Source organism: Eschrichtius robustus, chromosome 8, assembly GCF_028021215.1.
Source record: "Eschrichtius robustus isolate mEscRob2 chromosome 8, mEscRob2.pri, whole genome shotgun sequence".
Lineage (NCBI taxonomy): Eukaryota > Metazoa > Chordata > Mammalia > Artiodactyla > Eschrichtiidae > Eschrichtius > Eschrichtius robustus.
The window spans coordinates 23919813-23939891 of record NC_090831.1 but is presented as its reverse complement, the minus strand read 5'-3'; the positions used below and the strand labels follow the sequence as shown (position 1 = coordinate 23939891).

Sequence of the window (20079 nt, the reverse complement as noted above, 5' to 3'; positions counted from 1 at the left end):
AAGTTGCTTTTTGATTAGCAATTAACCATAGTGTCTATAAGTGGAGCTGGTTTAACAGGTCAAATGCTTTCCATCTGTCCTTGACAATAACTAAACAGAAAGGACATTTTTGCCAAAGGTTCAAGGAAAAGAGAGGTAACATTTAATTAGAAAATATGATACTTTTATATGGCTTATTAGATGAACTCTTGCCAAATTTGAGGCAAGTCATGTTGAGAAAGAGCTCTGGGCTGGAACTGCCAGCCAAGTGTGTGACGTCTTCTACTGCTTAGTAAACAGAATAACCATTGATTTTGATTATCCACACACTAATGCCAAGAAAAATCATAGGCCTATAAAATAAAGTTTGACTCTAAGAAATTAGAGGATTGATGCTGCTTTTTTCCTATGGAAAATAATGGTTCCAATGTGAACAATGCTGTATTTAAGTAAAGGTAAATGCAGTCTACTGATTTAGTGATATGAAGGGTAGAAACAGACTTACCAGAATGAAGACAGGACTTGTGTATGAGCATGACTTGATTTCCTAAAGATGGATTCTTTCAAACATTAGATTGTTTGATATAAAAAATGAATATAAATTTACCTGAATATTAATGCCTTTAATGGATACATAATCATTTAATTAAATGATAATTAAGTGGCTATAAAAGCTATTTTTTTTCTTCTTATAATTCTTAGAGCAACTTAAGTCAGCTTTAATCATTTAGGCTATTCCAAACTTTAAAAAACCCCAAACTAAACATATTTCTAAAATGTGTCTTGATAATTTCAACTATTTACCAATGAAATTATTCACATATCCCATTACAGTTTTATTTGGTACACGTTGTACTGAGTAGAAAACATTATATTTCTCATGGAATGATTTATGTTTGTATACTCTCATTAGAAGTATGGCTAAAATATGCATATATGTAAAATAATCTTTCTCAGATTGATACTATTCAACTAATGAACTCAAATCCTGAGGGAAGTTTGAGAATCTGGAAAGCTTCAATTATACAGAGAAACAGATGTGATTTTATTGAAACTTAGAAGAGATGTGATTTTATTGCTGTCGTCTGTCTTGATGAGAAATACAAAGCATGCATCTAAGACCTTGGAATATTTGATGTCCTATCCTGATTTAAGCCCTGCAGAATATCAGATTCCTGTCCTCCTCCACACCTCCAGGGAGCTACTCTTTCTGAAAAAAGTTCAGAAGCTTTTTTAATGCATGACTGTGCTCAGCCCAGTCCTGTGGGAGTTGTGGAGGAAGAAAGGAATTTGGCTGGGGGAGTTGAAAAATATTAAAAAACAAAACACAACACAGTAACAACATTAAAAAAAAACACTAATATTGTGATTTGGCTTAAGAATGCTAAAGAGATGGGTTTGTAAACCAGGATTTAGTAATTTTCCAGTGCCCTGATGCATCTACTCCTATTCCACGTATTGGAACTAAAAATAAAGATACAGCTATTTGAAAAACTCAGTTTTAGTTTTAGAGTATGGATTTAAAAATGTGTATTGCTCTCTTTTATTACAGCTGACATATTTGAAGTGAGAATGAGATAGCCAACCCCCTCCCCCTGACGGTAAAGGCCATATTACACCAAACCAAACCATAGCATTTTATAACTGGAGTAGTCTTCAAGTCTTAGCTTTTTATCCATGGTGTCTGCTTCTCTTAAACTTGGGAACTGTTCCATGGAATGCAAATAGAGTTGTTGTGGAAGAAAAAAATCAGTGTTTCACTTCCAAGTAGAAAGATAATGCAAGATGCTTGAGTATTTTATATATTCCATGAGGCACATTAACCAAGTAAGGAGGAACAGGTGGAATTTTAAAGATATATTTAATTTAACTCAGTATGTCCAAAATATTAATTTAACATGTACATTCTTTGTTCACATAAGTCTTGGAATTCCTGTGTGCCTTTGCCCTCATGCCACACCTCAGTTTGGACCAGCTACATTTCAAGTGCCCTGGGGTCACATATGGGTGGTGACTGTTGCGTTAGCGCAGCTCTAGGTTTGTAAAACAGCGGGTTAATACACACAGGGGCTTCTTTACTGCAGGACTTTTCATGGCCATTGACACGCTAATGTACACCAGGCACACTTCACATCTGCTTAGGCAACACCATTTGGGACACACTGCACGACACCCTGCGGCACTCTTAGGGAAAAAAACCTCTTGATGCAACTGGATTCTGAAGCCATGGCTAACAATTGACTTTCAGCCCTGGATTTTACTCCCACTCTGCCATTTGCCAGGGATTCAGCATTACACCAGATAGTTAACCTTTCTTAATTTGTCTCCTTATCTGAAAAATGGAACTTTGACCGATGACATTGCAGGGCTGCTCTGATGACTAAATGAGAGCATTCGTAAAGCACCGTGAGAAGTCCTGGGACACAGCAGATTCCAAGGAAATGTATTACGTATGCATTTTCTATGTATAGTTATGATATTAGAAGGGACAGGTTATGTGTAATATATTAGAAACTTATGTATAAGCTTATTGTGTTGAAGGAATCCTTATTATATTAGTAAAACTTTTCAAGGGACTCAATTTAGAACTCTGTTGGGTTTTTTTCCTATATAAATATATATATATTTTTAAGCTGAAGTATAATTGATTTACAATGTTGTGTTAGTTTCAGGTGTACAACAGAGTTATTCAGTTACACACACACACACACACGTATATATCTATATCCATCCATCCAACTATCTATATTCTTTTTCAGATTCTTTTCCATTACAGGTTATTACAAGATATTGAATATAGTTCCCTCTCTACTATACATAAAATAGACAAAGAACTTTGTTGTTTCAAATCTGCACTTAGAAGCCTTAGGTGTAAGAGATCAGAGGTGGGGTCTCAGAGAGAAGAAAGGGCACTTTATATTGGTTCCATGCTTTCCCCTCTACCTTTGGCCAGAAGAACTCTTTAATCATTAGATGTTAGATGAGTTTCCTTTTGACAAAAAATATACACAGTTAAAACTAATTGGTAATCTAAAATAATAGGGAATTTAAGAATGGAGTAAAATATATTCCCAAGCCTGCAAAAAAGTTCCATTTATTAGAGGTTAATTGCCTTGTGAAGTAGATTGCTATGAGAAATGGTCACTTATATTAACAGATTACTTATGTTTGTGAAAAAGGGAAACGCGTTATATGCTAGTGGAATGCTGCACAATGAGCACCACAAATTAGACAGAAGAATTTGCTGCTGGGATGGTCCACATTCCACAAGCTACAGAATCAACAATTCAGTACTATCGGGTTGGCCAAAAAGTGCCTTCGGTTTTTAAGTAAAAATAAAAGACACAGTTTTCATTTTCACCAAGAACCTTATTGAACAACGTGTTCACCCTTTTGTTCCACTACCTTCTGCCATTTTACAGGCAACTTCATAATTCCATCCTCCCAAAACTTCTTATTTTTTGAGCAAAGAACTGTTACAGTTGCCTTTTACAGGCTTTTACAGCCTTGCAGGGAATGGAAATTTTTTCCATTAAGAGAATTTTGTAAAGACCGAAATAAATGGAAATCCAAAGGTGCAATGTCTGGTGAATATGCCGGATGAATCAGAACTTAGGGAGGAGCTCATAATAGAGGACTCCCTTCTAATCCCACCATATACACAACATTACCTTCTTTGGATGGAGACCGGCCTTTGGTGGTGTTGGTGATGGTTCATTTCACTTGCCCCACGATCTCTTCTGTTCCACATTATTGTACAGTATCCCCTTTTCATTGCCTGTCACAATTTGTTTTAAAAACGGAATGTTTTCATTACATTTAAGTAGAGAATCGCATATGAAAATATGGTCAAGAAGGCTTTTTTTCCTTAACTCACGTGGAACCCAAATATCAAAGTGATGAACATAACTAAGCTGGTGCAAATGATTTACAACACTTGAGTTGGATATTTTGAGTATGTCGGCTATCTCCCTCATGGTATCACACTGATTGTTCTCAATTAATGTCTCCGTTTGATCGCTATCAACTGCAACTGTTCTATCACGGAGCTTCTTCCAGTAAGAAATCTCCAGCACGTAACTTCACAACCACTCTTGACATGTTCGATCAGTCCCTTCTCCATACACTGCACAAATCTTTTTTTGCATTTCGGTTGCATTCTTTTACCTTTCTTGAAATAATAAAGCATAATATGCCGAAAGCGTTGCTTTTTTTCTTCCATCTTCAGTATTAAAATGGCTACACAAAAATTCACCAATTTTGATGTGTTTTTTTTACATGCACGCTGATATGACAGCTGTCACATACAGTCTAACAAAATTGTTTCGAATGAAGTTAAAGACAACTAAGTGCTACTAGAGCCATCTTACGGAAAAAAACAAATGAATCTTTTTGGCCAACCCAATATTTATTTTCCTTGAATGAGTACATTTTTGTTAATAGACAAATAGAATTTTAAAGGTGGAAGGACATCAGGCATTTATTCCTTATTCTACTTATTTTTATTTAGATATAATTGGCATTGTTTTCCACAGTGGCTGCACTTAATTTACATTTCTACCAACAGTGCACAAGGATTCCCTGTTCTCCACGTCCTTACCAATGCTTGTTATTTCCTGTCATTTTTATAATACCCATTCAACACGTATGAGGTGATAGCTCATTCTGGTTTTGACTTGAGTTTCCCTGATGATTAATGACTTTGAGCACCTTTTCATGGACCTGTTGTCCATCTATATGTTTTCTTTTGAAAAATGTCTACTCAGATCCTCTGCCCATTTTAAAATCAGATTGTGTGTATTTTGCTAATGAGTTGTAATGAGTTCTTTATATATTTGGTCTTTATATATTTGGATATTATCCCCTTATCAGATACATGGCTTACAAAATTTTCTCCCATTCTGTAGGTTGCCTCTCCAGTTTGTTTATGGTTTCCTTTGCCACGCAGAATCTTTTTTAGTTTGATGTAGTCCCACTTGTCTATTTTTGTTTTGTTGCCTTTGCTTTTGGTGTCAATTCTAAAATATCACCACCAAGACAGCTGTCACGTAGCTTACTGCATATGTTTTTTTCTAAGAGTTTTATGGTTTCAGTCTTACGTTCAAGTCTTTAATCTATTTGTAGTTAATTCTTTTGTATGGTGTAAGATAGTGGTCTAGTTTCACTCTTTTGCATGTGGCTGTTCAGTTTTCCCAACACCATTAATTGAAGAGTCTGTCCTTTTGTCACTGTATATTCTGGGATCCTCTGTCATAAATTAATTAACCATGTATGTGTAGATTTATTTCTGGACTCTCTATTGTTCCTCAGATCTATGTGTCTGCTTTTAATGCCAATATCATACTTTTTGATTACTATAGCTTTGTATTATAGTTTGAAATCTGGGAATGTGCCTCCAGGTTTGTTCTTGCTCAAGATAGCTTTAGCTGTCTGAGGTCTTTTGTGGTTCCATACAAAATTTAGGATTGTTTGTTCTATTTCTGTGAAAGACGCCATTGGAATTTTGATAGGGATTGTATTGAATCTTTAGATTGCTTTGGGTTGTATGGATACTTTAACAATATTAGGTCTTCCAATCCATGAGCATGGAATATCTTTCCATTTGTTTGTGTCTTCTTCAATTTGTTTTATCAGTGTCTTATAGTTTTTAGTGTACACCTTTTTGGTTCAATTTATTCCTAGGTATTTTATTCTTTTTTGTTAATTTCTCTTTCTGATTGTTTGTTATTAGTGATAGAAAGGCAACAGATTTTTGTTGACGTTTATATTGACTTTATATCCTGCAACTTTACTGAATTTGCTTATTCTAATAAGCAGCAGCTTTTAAAATATGAAAATATATATAGTCCTGTGGAACTACAAGCATAAATCCTACTGGCCATCAGAGCCAGGTGATCTGGAGCCACCTTCTGGAAAGCGGTTGCAAAAATTGGGGCATGAGATGAGTGTGCAAGCCCCTTTCCAGGAGATACTGGCAACCTGGAGTGAGGCAGAGGGAAGCACACAGATGGTGTCTGCTTGGCCTCCCTCCCCTACACTTCAGTAGACCTGTAGATATATGCGCAGTCAGAAGCCTGCCCCTTAGGTTGCAGCTCCAGGACAAGCAAATAGGCCTCTTTCCCATAAAGACTGGGGGTGTGTTTCAGTCTGCTGTCTGCGCTGTTCCCTGGTGGTGGTAACCAGCTAAGAACTATCTCTCCATTTGTTACAGTCCCATGAAACCCATGAATGAAAGCCCCATTTGCTACCAGAGACGGGCAGTCAAGGGGCATCCCCTGGTTGACAGACAGAAAAACTGGGCCACCAGACATGTGTACAAGCTCGCCTCTGGCAGGTACTGTCACTCAAGAGCGCAGCAGAGGGAGAGTGAAAAGAGAGTGCCAGCCTTCTGAAGTCTCTGGAGAGGATTAGAATTGGCCCTTAGATGTGTGTTTAATAAGCAGCCTGCCCCTCAGGCTGCAGCTATGAAGATGAGTTAATGTAGCACTTTCACAGAAAGACAGGGCACAGCAGTCTCTGGTCTCTTGCTGGGCCCTGGGGATGGTAGCCCGTTAAGAACTCTTTCTCTGTCTGTGACAGTCTCTTGGGAATGGTGAGTGTAAGCCCCACTGGCCACGAGAGCCAGGCATTCTAGAGGTGTCCCCTGGGCAGCAGCTGCAAAAATTGGGGTACCAGATGAGGGTGAAATTTCCTTTCCAGGAGATACATGTGACCTGGAGCAAGGCAGAGGGAGCCCGCTGTCCTCTGTCACTGGAGAGTATTTCAGTAGGTCCCTAGATGTGTGTTACGTTAGATGCCTGTCTCTCACCATGCTTTAAGATAAGCATAAAAGCCTCTTTCACAGAAAGTTTGGGTGCTTTTCAGTCGGCTGCCCCTGTGGATGGGCCCTGGCATGGGTGCGTCTGTGCTGCATCCCTCTGAGAAGCGTTTCTGTTTGCTATAATCTTGTGGGTCTCATGGATGTGAGCCCGCTAGCTTCAAAGGTAGATGTTTTGGGTGCTCATGTCTGACGTGCAGGCCTTAAAAGTTGGGGTGCCCAATGTGGGGTTCAGACCCTTTGCTCATCAGGGAGAAGCCTGGGGTTTTGAGTTCTGTTCTGATTGTGGGTTGCCATGCCGTGGCTGGGTTTTATGACAAGATTGTGTTTCACATTCTCTTACCTGGTTCGATGTGGGTTTTTTTCTCATTTGCCCAGTGTGTAGGAGTTGCTCAGCTAGTTTTTCAGTTTCTTTCCAGAAGAAATTGTTCCACATGGAGCTGTAAATTCAGTGTGTCCATGTGCGGCGGCAAGTTCAGGATCTTCCTATATTACCCTCTTGAACCAGAACCCAGGATTATTTCATTCAATGAAAATTAAAGACAGAATTGTTTAGAAGTAGCTTTGACTTCACTCATTTTTGATGTTCAAAAGTAAGGAAAAGGATCAAAGTTGAAGTTACTGTGATATTTTCACAGAAAATAAAATTCAAGAGGGCATGACAGAAAATTCCAGGTAATATCCAGTCTTCACAGTGGCTTATTTGTAAGACTAGCTTTACAATGAAATTGTACAAATATGTCAATTTAGTAAAAATTAACTGCAAAATTGTACACCTGTGTTGGAAAAGGAATTTCTTTGGTTTGGATTCTTAGGTTCTCAAGAGTCCTACTCCATGTACTTTCTTTCAGGTGAGGCACTGCAATTCAGAAGGATATGGTACCTTCTTTTGCTAAAAGTGGCACTACCACCTGCTGAAATAGTAGTTAAAATCTGCTTTGACTTATCTTCTATGCATGGTTTGCTAAATACTAGCATCTCATTTTTAATCAGTTACAATGCATTCTTAATTTGAACAACTATCCCTTGGCAATGTTTCCATTCAGTTTGTTGGTATGGAGACCCAGGAAGATGGCCAGTAAATCAAAGAAGTTGAAAATATTTGACCTTATATATGGTGCTCAAGATTTATAACATGGTAGGCCTGTCCCAGTTCAGGCCTCCTCAGCCCTGGCCTGCTAGATTGCAGCAGATTCCTGCCTGTGCATATTTGGGTGTTTCCGGACTTGATGAAATGTGTTTCATAACTTTTAAAGTAACTAAAAAAATCCAAGTAAATAATAGAACACATCACAACAGACACCAAAGCAAGCAGTTATTGGTTAAGGGAAAAATGCCTAGGAAACAGGCCAATGGAGTTGTAAAATATAAAAGTTTTGATATAAAGCCATTTTAATTACTAAGATGGGGGTTTTCAGAAGCAAGAGAAAATTTCCCAAACTAACTTTAAAATAACATAAATCTCCCATATTTTTGTTTACGTTAAATAACATCATAATAAATAACGTAAATAATAAAAAAATAAAGATAACAGAAGTGTCCTGAAGTTAAGGAGATGTATTTTTTTTCTTCTCACATTTTTCCGATATCATTATTAACGTGAGACACTCTGAAGTTTTAACTATAAAGATGAATTATGATAGTTATCTTGTTTGGAGACATTTCATTCAAAGCTCATATCAACAGCTGCTGGTTAAGCACTGATTATGACTTTAAAGGCACCCCCAAATTAAATAGTTTTTATAGTCAAATAGCAATAATACTTACTGAATGTTTACCACATGCCAGGCTCACTTCCAAGTTCTTAACAGGCATGTGAACTTAATATTAATGGTGTGATTATTTAATCCCTATTTTTTCAGATGATAAGAAGGAGGCCAAGAAAAATTAAATAACTTGCCCGGGGTTCCCCAATTAATAAGACATAGAGCCAGGGTTAGAACTCAGACTGAATGCCAGGGCCTAGGCCACCCCCACTACTTTCAACTTCTCTCTAAAATAACACATTAAGCAATGACAATGCTAACACCTGTAATATAGATTACATTATTAAACTCCTTTACACAAGGCACCGTGGGTGGTTCTGTAGATAATAAGTGATGTAAAAATGCCCATCACTGTTTGTCCCCTTAAGTGCCTTCAAATCTAATGGGTGTTGATAACATAAATAGCTTTGATACAAGATGTAAGTATCATATATATTGTTCGAAGTTTTTATGTATTTTTATTGAGATATATTTGACATGTAACATTAGTTCATGTGTACAACATAATGATTTGCTATTTGTATATATGGCAGAATGGTCACAATAAATCTGGTTAACATCCATCACCATAGAGGTTTTTTTTCTTGCGATGAGAACTTTTAAAATTTACTCTTAGCAACTCCCAAATATGCTACCCAGTGTTATTAACTATAGTCACCATGCTGTACGTTATATGCCCATGACTTATTTCATAGCTGGAATTTTGTAGTTTTGACTCTCTTCATCCATTTTGCCCACCCACACACCGCCTCTGGCAACCACCAATCTGTTCTCTGCATCTATGAGCTGAATTTCTTTTTTTTTTTTGATTCATATACAGGTGGTATCACACGATATTTTTCTTTCTCTGATTTATTTCACCTAGCATAATGTCCTCTTCAAGGTCCATCCATGTTGCCGAAAATGGCAAGATTTCGTTTTGTTTTATGGCTGATATCCCTCTGTATATGTGTGTATCACGTTTTCTTTATCCATTCATCCATGGATAGACACTTAGGTTGTGTCCCTGTCTTGGTTATTGTAAATAACGCTGCCATGAACATGAGGGTTCATGTTTTTTTAAGTCAGTGTTTTTACTTTCTTTGGCTAAATACCCAGAAGTACAATTTCTGAATCATATGGTAGTTCTATTTTTACTATTTTGGGGAACCTTCATCCTGTTTTCCATAGTGACTGCCCCAATTTACATTCTCACCAATAGGGCACAAGGGTTCCTGTTTCACCACATCCTTACCAACACTGGTTACTTCTTGTCTTTTGAGAATAGCCATTCTAACAGGTGTGAGGTGATAGCTCATTGTGGTTTTCGTTTGCAGTTCCCTGATACTTAGTGATGTTGGGCAACTTATTATGAACCTGTTGGCCGTCTTTATGTCTTTTTGGAAAAAATATTTTCATATTCTCAGGCCATTTTGTAATCAGGTTTTTTTTTTGCTATTGAGTTGTATATTTTGGATATTAACTAACCCCACATAAGATATATGATTTGCAGTTTTTTTCTCCCATTCCACAGGTTGCTTTTTCAGTTTGCTGATGGATTCCTTTGCTGTGCAGAAGCAGCTTCTCAGTTTGATGAGGTCCCACTTATTTTTGCTTTTATTGCCTTTGGTTTTGGTGTCAAATCTAAAAAATTATCACCAAGACCAACGTCAAGGAGCTTACTGCCTATGTTTTCTTCTAGGAGTTTTATGGTTTCCGGTCTTACATTCAAGCCCCTAATCCATTTTGGGTTTTATTTTTGTGTGTGGTGTAAGATAATGATCCAGTTTCATTCTTTTGCATGTGCTGTCCAGTTCTCCCAACACCATTTATTGAAGCAACTGTCCTTTCCCCATTGTGTATTCTTCGCTCCTTTGCCATAAATTAATTGACCACATATGCCTGGGTTTATCTTTGGGCTCTCTATTCTGTTTCTCAGATCTATGTGTATGTTTTTATGCCAATACAATACTGCTTTACTCTCGTTTTCTAATATAGTTTCAAATTATGGAGGATGATGTGTACAGCTTTGTTCTATCTTAACGTATTTTTATTCTAAAAATATTATGATTCAGATAAACTCAGAAGGTGAGAGTGGGAATGGTTAAAAGACTACTTAGCCATTTTCTGGAAAAAAGGTAGCATTATTTGGAGTTCTCTGATAGACATGAAGTCAAAAGTCATAGGTTTGAAACCTTGATCTTGTTCGTTAATTAACCTCTCTGAGCCTTTTTTGATATATCTCACAGTTACTGTTGGCATTCAGTAAGAACATACGCATTTTATAGTATGGATTTCTTTTGGGAAAAGATTGAAACTGAATGGATGAGGTGAAGCATGAAAGTATTTTTTAGAAGGGTACTGAAATAGATGGAAGGGGATTTTAGAAACCAGAACAGCTTTGGGAATCTTAGGAATGGGAACTAGGACTACGTGATTGGTTCAGCTGGGGTGCTTGCCCAGTGATGGGGACGAGGAACGGTCCAGGGAGGTGAGAACGGTGATTGGCAGCCCCGTGAGAACCATGCAGCTCCCAGGAGGGCAGACTGCAGAAGAGATGCCACTTGATCTAAAAAAGAGACCACAAACACAAGTGCTAAGAAATAAAAATAACAACATTAACAGATGTGAATGAACATTTCCCATGTTCCAGGCATTGTTTTAAGCATATTTCAGGTAGTATGTAGTACAATACTTGAAGGGAAGCCCAGGCTATGCACAAAGTGAATGTGAGGGAGAGAGAGGGGACGTAGTGAAGTGGGCTCAGATGATGAAGAGCCTGGAATGGAAGGCTAAGTTAGATTTCACTTTATTGACAAGTCAGAGCCAATGCACAGAAAATAACACAGCCAGAGTTCTAGATTAGGATAAGTAACCTGGATTAAAGAAGGGAGAAACTGGAAGTGGGGAATGTAATAAGCCATTTTAAGTGGAAGTTAAGCAAAGACCGGAATTCAGTAGGTGGTAGTGGGAATGGAAAAGAGAAATAAAACAAAAAACACATGTGAGGCACTGGGAAAGTAGACTTATGAGCAAATGGTAACTTATATGGCTCAAAAATTCCCCACTGAGGGATTAAATGAATGATGGTGCAATGGCAAAGTCAGAGGTGAGAACTGGTTGACAGGGAAAATGATGAGTTTGGTTTGCACATACTGAACTGGAGCAGGCAGTCACTTCTCAGAAGGGGATATCAAGCAGGCAATTCCAAATGTGGCACCACATCTCATGAGGAAACTTGGGGCAGGGAAAACTCAAGCTTCTGGAGTAGATGAAATTGCAGAAGGACAACACAGATAAAGAAGAAATGAGCACACACAATAGACTGATACTTAAATGCTAATGCAAAACACGTATTAGCCAACAGGTTTGTAAAATTTTAAAAATTCAAATTTATTAGGTTTTATTAGTAACACAATTACACAGACTAAAGTTCAGGAATTCATCAATTATGGTCACCAATATGTGCTTCTTGTGGCGTTTTAAACTTATTTCTCATGATTCAAATTGATTTACAGGATAGTTGAACTTAATACATAGCTTCATAATATGAATACAACAGGTCTTCCATCCATAAAATTAATGAAAACATATCTTTCATGAAAGGCACATAAAGAATCTAAACTAACACATTTGAAGAACTTTGTTAAGAAATTTTTGAATTTCTCTACATTACAAAGAAGAAAAACAAATCCCCAAAATGAAACGGTTATATACACACACACGCACACACACACACACACACACACAACCACAAAGAGACTTCAACAAAATGATAGCACACAACTAAATTTAGAAACTACTTACCCATGAAGCTTACTGAAAGACTAACTTTTTCAAGATGAGTAAAAAAGAGAAGTAGGGTATGGAATGCTGTTCACTTTGCTGAAACGAGGTCATAGAGACAGGCCATGAATAATTAAAAATGACTATCAAAATTCAGTATCTAGCAGAAATGTGACACTTACTTGAGGATACACACAATCACTGACTTAATTAAATGCTGTTACTCATTTTCTAAGTGTAATTGCCCATTTCATTCTCAGAAATAATAGCACAGTTTAAAAAGAAATAATACAAACTCAAGCAAGTGGAGGAAATTTGAATAATCTAAGGGAAAAAAGTAATTTTAACATAGCGTGATAATTAAATTTGAAACTAGTTACTTACATATATGAATTTAAAGGTTGCATTTTATCACCAGCAGAATATTCAAAGATCTTTCTTGTTATCTTCTAAACAAGGAGCTATCATGTATAGTAGGTACAAGGGATTTCCCAAAGGAAATACACAAATGAATGTCTCAAAATTCATTATGCTAACTTATTTTTTACCCACAAAAATGCTCTCACACCCACCTAAACTTAGTTATAAATAAAAATGTAGTTATTTAAAGTGTATAAAAATCTGGCATCACCTTTAAGGCAATGCATGAATACCATCCAAATATTAAAATTCAAAGTGAAAACAAACCAACCGAATAAAAATTAAGAGTTTATAGTAAGTCTGTAAGTATATCCTCAAAAATCTGAAATTTGTTTTCAAACCAAATCTAATGTAGAATCAGATTAGCATGCATTCTTAAAAGAAAAACTGAAATGCATACGATGTTTAACTGATCCAAAGGCAGGTATACTCATCCACTTCAAGAACGTTTCAATAAAACACATTAAATTTAAAGAACAAATCATGTTATTAAAATAGTCTGTGCAATGTTTGTACAAATAACATTTTTATGATTGCAAGTATACATATAATCAAGACAAGGGCTGCAATGTGTCCTAATATTAATTACTGTACTTAAAAATTTACAGGACATGAACATAAATAAAGCTGTTTAAAACTGGCAAACATAATAGTCTGTCATTCAGTACGAAGTACTTAATATTTCTGTTATTTCCCAAGCCATCACGCTAAAATCATAAGTTGCCACTCTTAATACTTAAAAGTAATGTGGAAAACTAAAGTCATAAATACATGTATACATACATTTGCATATTTACACTTACACAGAAGTCATCAATACACTAGAGTCCAGCTTTAACACTGCCCTTAGTTTCACACTGCAGGACCACTTCTCACATTTAAGAAAGGACCTTCCATTACTTCCAGTTTAAAAAAAAAAGAAAATTTTGGTCAGGTCCCAGATGCATTTCCCATATACTACAACATTCTGTGTTGCTGCAAGACTCTAGTCTAGAGAGATCCACATATAAGTACTCATTTGGTTTGAAAATGCATTTTACCATTTACTGCAAAACTCAGAAGAGACCACAATCTTTTAGATTATTTTTTATGATGACATCTGTTACAGCATCAAAGACAAACTGCACATTCTTGGTATCTGTGGCACATGTGAAGTGGGTGTATATTTCCTTCGTGTCCTTTCTTTTATTGAGGTCTTCAAACTGACATTGAATATATGCAGCTGCCTCTTCATATGTGTTTGAGCCTGATATGGGAAAAGGAAAGAAACATAAGGCGAAGTTAAAATGAGTATACCACTAAGCAACATGGACCTTAAAATACTGAAATCAGTTTCTTATGTGTAAAATATGTGGACTCTATAATCATCTTTGCCCTTCGAGAATAAGATAAACTATTTCTTCTAAGTGAAAAATACCCAATGTTAATCACCCTGTAATGACTGTAAGTTACCCTTAAAAAAACCCCAAAAAACAAAAAGCACGGTATTCCATGTTCCCCATGATCTTTGTTCCTGCCTCAGTCTCCAATTGTCAGAGTCCCTTTTTTCTAACCCCTTATACTCTACATCCTAACACGGAACCACTCAGTTTCCTGATGGTGGCACACTATTTCACTTCTAGCCTAGTGGCTGGATCAAGAAATGTTGGCCGATGCTGATCGGTATTTTTTATTCCCCTTCCTATATATACATTAATTAGCATTTCTCAATTTTTGTATTCAAAAACTGTACAAGGGTCTACAACGTGGTTTATGCCTATGAGGTTACAAAAAAGTGAATGACACACTTCTGCTTTCAGGTGACCGACTGAAGACTCCTGAGTACAACACTTTGCTACTTGGCAGTATCTAAAGATAATCACACATACTCTGTGACCCAAGAGTTCAGTTTTCCAGGTGTGTCCTTGACAGAACTATATACACATGTTCACCAGAAGACATATAAAGACTGTTAACAGCAGAACTTCTACTTTAGGAAACAACCCAGAAGTTCATTAACTGTAGACTGGCTAATAAATCCTGGTATATATTCATACAATGAGCTGCCATAGAGAAATGAGAATAAAAGAACTATTGCTACACACAATACTATAGACGAGCTTCATAAACATACTGCTGAACAAATGAAGGCAGACACAAAACAGAGTATATACTGTAAGCAACTGATGTTTAGAAAACAAGTTTGGAAACAATCAAAATTAATCGATGAAGACAGAAGTCATAATAGTGGTTACTCTTTGTGTGAGTAGGTGGGTGGATGGAAGTTGATCAGTTAAGACTGGGAGGGGCATGACAGGGTTTCTGGGGACCTGGAAATGTTCTATTTCTTGACCTGAATGGTGCATATATCAGTGTTTTCACTTTTTAAAATTCAGTAAGTTTCACATTTGTGCTAAGTATGTTGAGTATCTATATACTGTATCTACATAGTTTATATATGTATACATATGATACTTCAATAAAATGTTCCTTTGAAAAAAACTGTTAATTCTGTCTCTTGCAGTAATAACACAAAACTATGTGACTGGACTTCAAGGTCCTCTGTTACCCAGCCTGCTTGGTAAAGCCATTCTAAGACCCTCTGTTCCACATCTGAGGCTCACTCCATGTCAGGAGGAAACCTGTATTCAAAGCACCATCTGTGTTACTGCAGTGCTTCCCCTCCCCTGTACTTCACCAGTTGTTTTCATAGCTTGGCTACTCTAAGTAATGCTGCAATGAACAGAGAGGTGCATGTATCTTTCCCAGAAAGTGTTTTCATTTTCTTCAAATAAATACCCAGAAGTGGAATTGCTGAATCATATGGTAGTTCTATTTTTAATTTATTGAGGAATCTCCATATTGTTTTCCATAACGGCTGCACCAATTTACATTCCCAGCAATAGGGTACAAGGGTTCCCGTTTTTCTACGTCTTTACCAATGTCTGGCATTTCTTTTCTTTATGATAACGGCCATTCTAACGGGCGTGAGGTGATAGCTCATTGTGGTTTTTTTTTTGTTTTTGTTTTTTTTTTTAATATTTATCTTTATTTGGTTGCACCAGGTCTTAGTTGTGGCTCGCCGGCTCCTTAGTTGCAGCATGCGGACTTCTTAGTTGCAGCATGCATGTGGGATCTAGTTCCCTGACCAGGGATTGAACCCATGCCCCCTGCATTGGGAGCGTGGAGTCTCAGCCACTGGACCACCAGGTAAGTCCCGCTCGTTGTGGTTTTGATTTGCATTTCCCTGACTGTTAGTGATGTTGAGCACCTTTTCACAGACATGTTGGCCACCGGTATGTCTTCTTTGGAAAAATGTCTATTCAGATCCTCTGCCCATTTTAATAGTGAAATTGTGTTTTTGTTACTGACTTGTATGAGTTCTTTATACAGCTGGCCCTCTGTATCTGTGGGTTTATAACCAGCAAATATGGAGGACCAACTGTACTATGCCCTTTTATGTAAGGGACTTGAGCATCCATAGATCTTGGTATCTATGGCAGGTCCTGAAACCAATCTCCCAAGGAGATGGAGGGATGACTGTACATTTTGGATATTAACCCCTTATCAGATAAATGTTTTGCAAATATTTTCTCCCATTCATTAGGCTGCATTTTAATTTTGCTGATGGCTTCCTTTGCTGTGCAGAAGCTTTTTAGTTTGATGATGTCACCCAATTTGTTTATTTTTGCTTTTGTTGCCTTTGCTTTTGGTGTCAAACTTAAAAAAAAAAATCATGACTGTCAAGCTTACTGCCTGTGTTTTCTTTTAGGAGTTTTATGGTTTCAGGTCTTACGTTCAAGGGTTTCAGGTCTCACGTTCGAGTCTTTAATCTGTTTGGGTTTATTTTTGTGTATGGTGGAGAAAGCAGTCCAGTTTCATTCTTTAGCATGTGGCTGTCCAGTTTTCCTAACACTGTTTACTGAAGAGACAGTTCTTTCCCCGTTGTATATTCTTGGGTCATCTGTCATAAATTACTTGATCTTGTATACATGGGTTTACTTCTGGGCTCTCTATTCTGTTTCTCAGATCTCTGTGTCTGTTTTTTATGCCAATACCACACTGTTTTGATTACTGTAGCTGTGTAATATAGTCGGAAATCAGGGCACATAGTGCCTCCAGCTTTGTTCTTCTTTCTCAAGATTGCTTTAGCTTTTGGAGTCTTTTGTGATTCAGAATTTTAGGACTACTCTCTTTCTGTGAAAAATGCTATTAGAATTTTGATAGGGATTGCATTGACTCTGTTAGACAACTTTAGGTAGTACGGACCTTTTTAACAATATTAATATTCCTCCAATCCATGGGCATGGAATATCTTTCTATTTATGTGTATCTTCTTCAATTTCTTTCATCTATGTTTTAGTTTTCAGTGTGCAGGCCTTTCCCCTCCTTGGTTAAATTTATTCCTAGAAATTTTGTTCTTTTAATGCAACTGTAAATCTGACTTTCAGTTTTTCTTATAGTTCATTACTAGTGTTACAGATTTTTGTATACTGATTTTGTATCCTGCAACTTTACTAAGTTCACTGATTGTGAGTTTTAAGTTTTTTTGTGAATCTGAGATTTTTCTATGTATAATACCATGTCTTGTGCAAATAGTGACAGTTTTACTTCTTGCTTTCTGACTTGGATGCCTTTTCTTTTTCTTGCTTAAACTGCAGTGGTAGGACTTGAAAATACTATGTTGAATGAAAGTGGTGAGACTGGGAAACCTTGTCTTATTCCCTGTCTTAGAGCAAAAGCTTTCAACTTTTTACTGTTGAGTATGATATCAGCTATAGGCCTTTATTATATTGAGGTACATTCCCGCTGTACCCATTTTGTTGAGTTTTTATCCTAAATGGATGTTGAATTTTGTCAAATGCTTTTTTTTTTTTTTGCATCTGTTGAGATGATCATGTGATTTTTATCCTTCATTTCTGTTTAGGTGGTGTGTTGCATTAATTGATTTGCAGACAGTGAACTATATGCTTGCATCCTCTGAATAAATCTCACATAGTTGTGGTGTAATGATCCTTTTAATGTATTGCTGAATTCAGTTTGCTAATATTTTGTTGAAGATTTTTGCATTTATGTTTATGTTTATCAGGGATATTGGCCTGTAATTTTATGTTTATCAGGGATATTGGCCTGTAATTTTCTTTTCTTGTGGCATACTTGCCTGGTTTTGGTAACAGGGTAATGGTGGCCTGGTAAAATGAGTTATGGAAAAGGAGAGAATGCTTCCAATTTTGGAAGAGTTTAAGAAGGACTGCTAACAATTAATTCTTCTGTGTTTGGTAGAATTCACCAGTAAAGCCATCTGGTTATGAACTTTGTTTATTGGGAGGTTTTTGATTCCTGATTCAATCTCCTTACTAACATAGGCTGTTCAGATTTTCTATTTCTTCATGATTCAACCTTGGTAGGTTGTATGTTTCTATGAATTTTTCCATTTTCTCTAAGTTGTCAAAATAAGTTTAAATTTTATCTCTTAAGTAAGTTGCTAGCAGACAACCATATGCTCTACAAATCAAATTTTAATTTACTAAATCATAATAAGGTTGGTACTCTGAAATTCTAAAGCAATGAACAATGTCTTCTTGACTCACAGGAGCTAATACAACCTCTAAATTAAAAACATGTTTTGAGAAAACAGCTTGCCCTGAGTGCATGGCTCAATTTGCTGTATCTATTGTGGGTAGCTAGTTAGATTATTGAAGACCTAGAACTACAAGATACATTCCTCAACTTGATTTTAAGTTTTGGAAAAGAATGACTAGGGGGAAGGTGACAGATATTTTCTAACGTGATTGATAGAACTGTCTTGAATAAAGGTTAAGTACAGATGATAATCTGGTTCAATACTGGAGAATTGGGTGCCTGGTGATCTAACTCAAAGGGAGATTAAGGAGATTTGAATAAAAAAAAAATAACATGAATTCAGTTGGAGTCTCAGGTGCTAAAAAACATGGATAGATTCAACAAGCAGTTGGAAATGCAAGCCTGAGACTCAATAGAGAAATTAGAGTTGACAACTGAATTTATCATGCTGAGAATAAATATGACTATGAAAGAATGGAGTGCTAGAAGATTATAAGACTGCAGATGGAATCTGGTGAAATGCCAAAATGTAAATAGATAAAAAGAGGAGAAGACAGGAGCAGAGAGAGGTAGGGGATAAACCAAGTGAGTAGTTTGGAGGCTACAATGGGTTCTCCTATAGCAAACAGTAGCCACAGGGATTAAGAGTTGAGGGTGCAACAAGAGGTGACAGCATCAATACTTAGCATGTGCAATGAAGTTTTCAATTATAGTCTTAACACTGGGACTATGAAAGAACTATGTAATACTCTCTTTGCTCAAAGAGCCTGAGATCAGTGATTCTTATTAACTTGACAACATACGAAAAACATTTTGAACACAATGCATACCTGGCAAAAAATGCGCTAACAACTATCTTCTTGGCTGCTCTAAAAAGCCCTGTAAGTAAGTATGTAATATTTGAGGATTGATTTGGGTCCTCTGATAATATTAGCACAAAAGGGCTACTTCACAATAGAAAATGACAAAGATGAACTGAAAGACAGAGGAAAGTAAAGGCCAAACTGAGCCACCTTGATTCTGGGCAACTTCAATCTTGGAATTAGAACTATATATAATTTTATTCCTAACAAAGCACTAAAAATGTTTCTGAATAAGGTGACTTAGGACACTATGACTTTCAAAAAGAAAACAAAACTTTTAAAGTAAGTTAATTCTGTGAAATTATTTCAAAGTATAACTTTGCGATACATAAAAAGGGCTGTAAGTAATGAGTAGGAGGATCATACTGATTGGAGACCCTACTGCTTTGCCTCCATTGAAAATATATAATTAAATGTATTCTGGTTGTTAATGTCCTGGATGCAGGAATGCAACAGACTTGGGTTTGGATTTGGACTCTACTGCTTCATTAAATCACAGTGCTCTCACCTACATAAGTGGGATGTAAAAGCACTGATATCATATGGTTGTTTTAACACTGCCTATGAAAAGGCAGTGAATACTCACTGTACAATTTACTGAATACAAAATTGACAAATTTTGTTTATAATGAAACAAATTCTTGAGACTTGGGCAGCAGTGGGGGAAGCCGGATTCCACGACAGCAACAGCAGGGATTGTGGCAAGAATCACGGCTTGAAGGCTGCCCCGGGTGGTCTCATCTTCCTGCAGCTGGTAGACCCTCAGGCTTAGTGGAGCTGTTAACAGAGGCAGCGGTCACCTGGAGCAGTAAGAGTAGCACCACCAAGCTCCTTCCCCTGGAACTACACTCAGCATCACAGCATCAAGATGCCATATGTCTCCGTGTGGCTGACAGGGACTTGGTGC

The 20079-nt window shown here is 36.9% G+C and overlaps 1 protein-coding gene across 1 annotated transcript in view; it reads right to left on the bottom strand.

Annotated features, from left to right (window-relative positions):
• Positions 1-11909: 11909 nt before the first annotated feature.
• Positions 11910-20079, bottom strand: part of GNAI1 (G protein subunit alpha i1) — an 89597-nt gene continuing 81427 nt past the window's right edge. Inside the window, exon 8 of the mRNA XM_068550450.1 lies at positions 11910-13993. Within this exon, the coding sequence (XP_068406551.1) occupies positions 13803-13993 (191 nt within the window). The 3' untranslated portion in view covers positions 11910-13802. The remainder of the gene's footprint in view (positions 13994-20079) is intronic.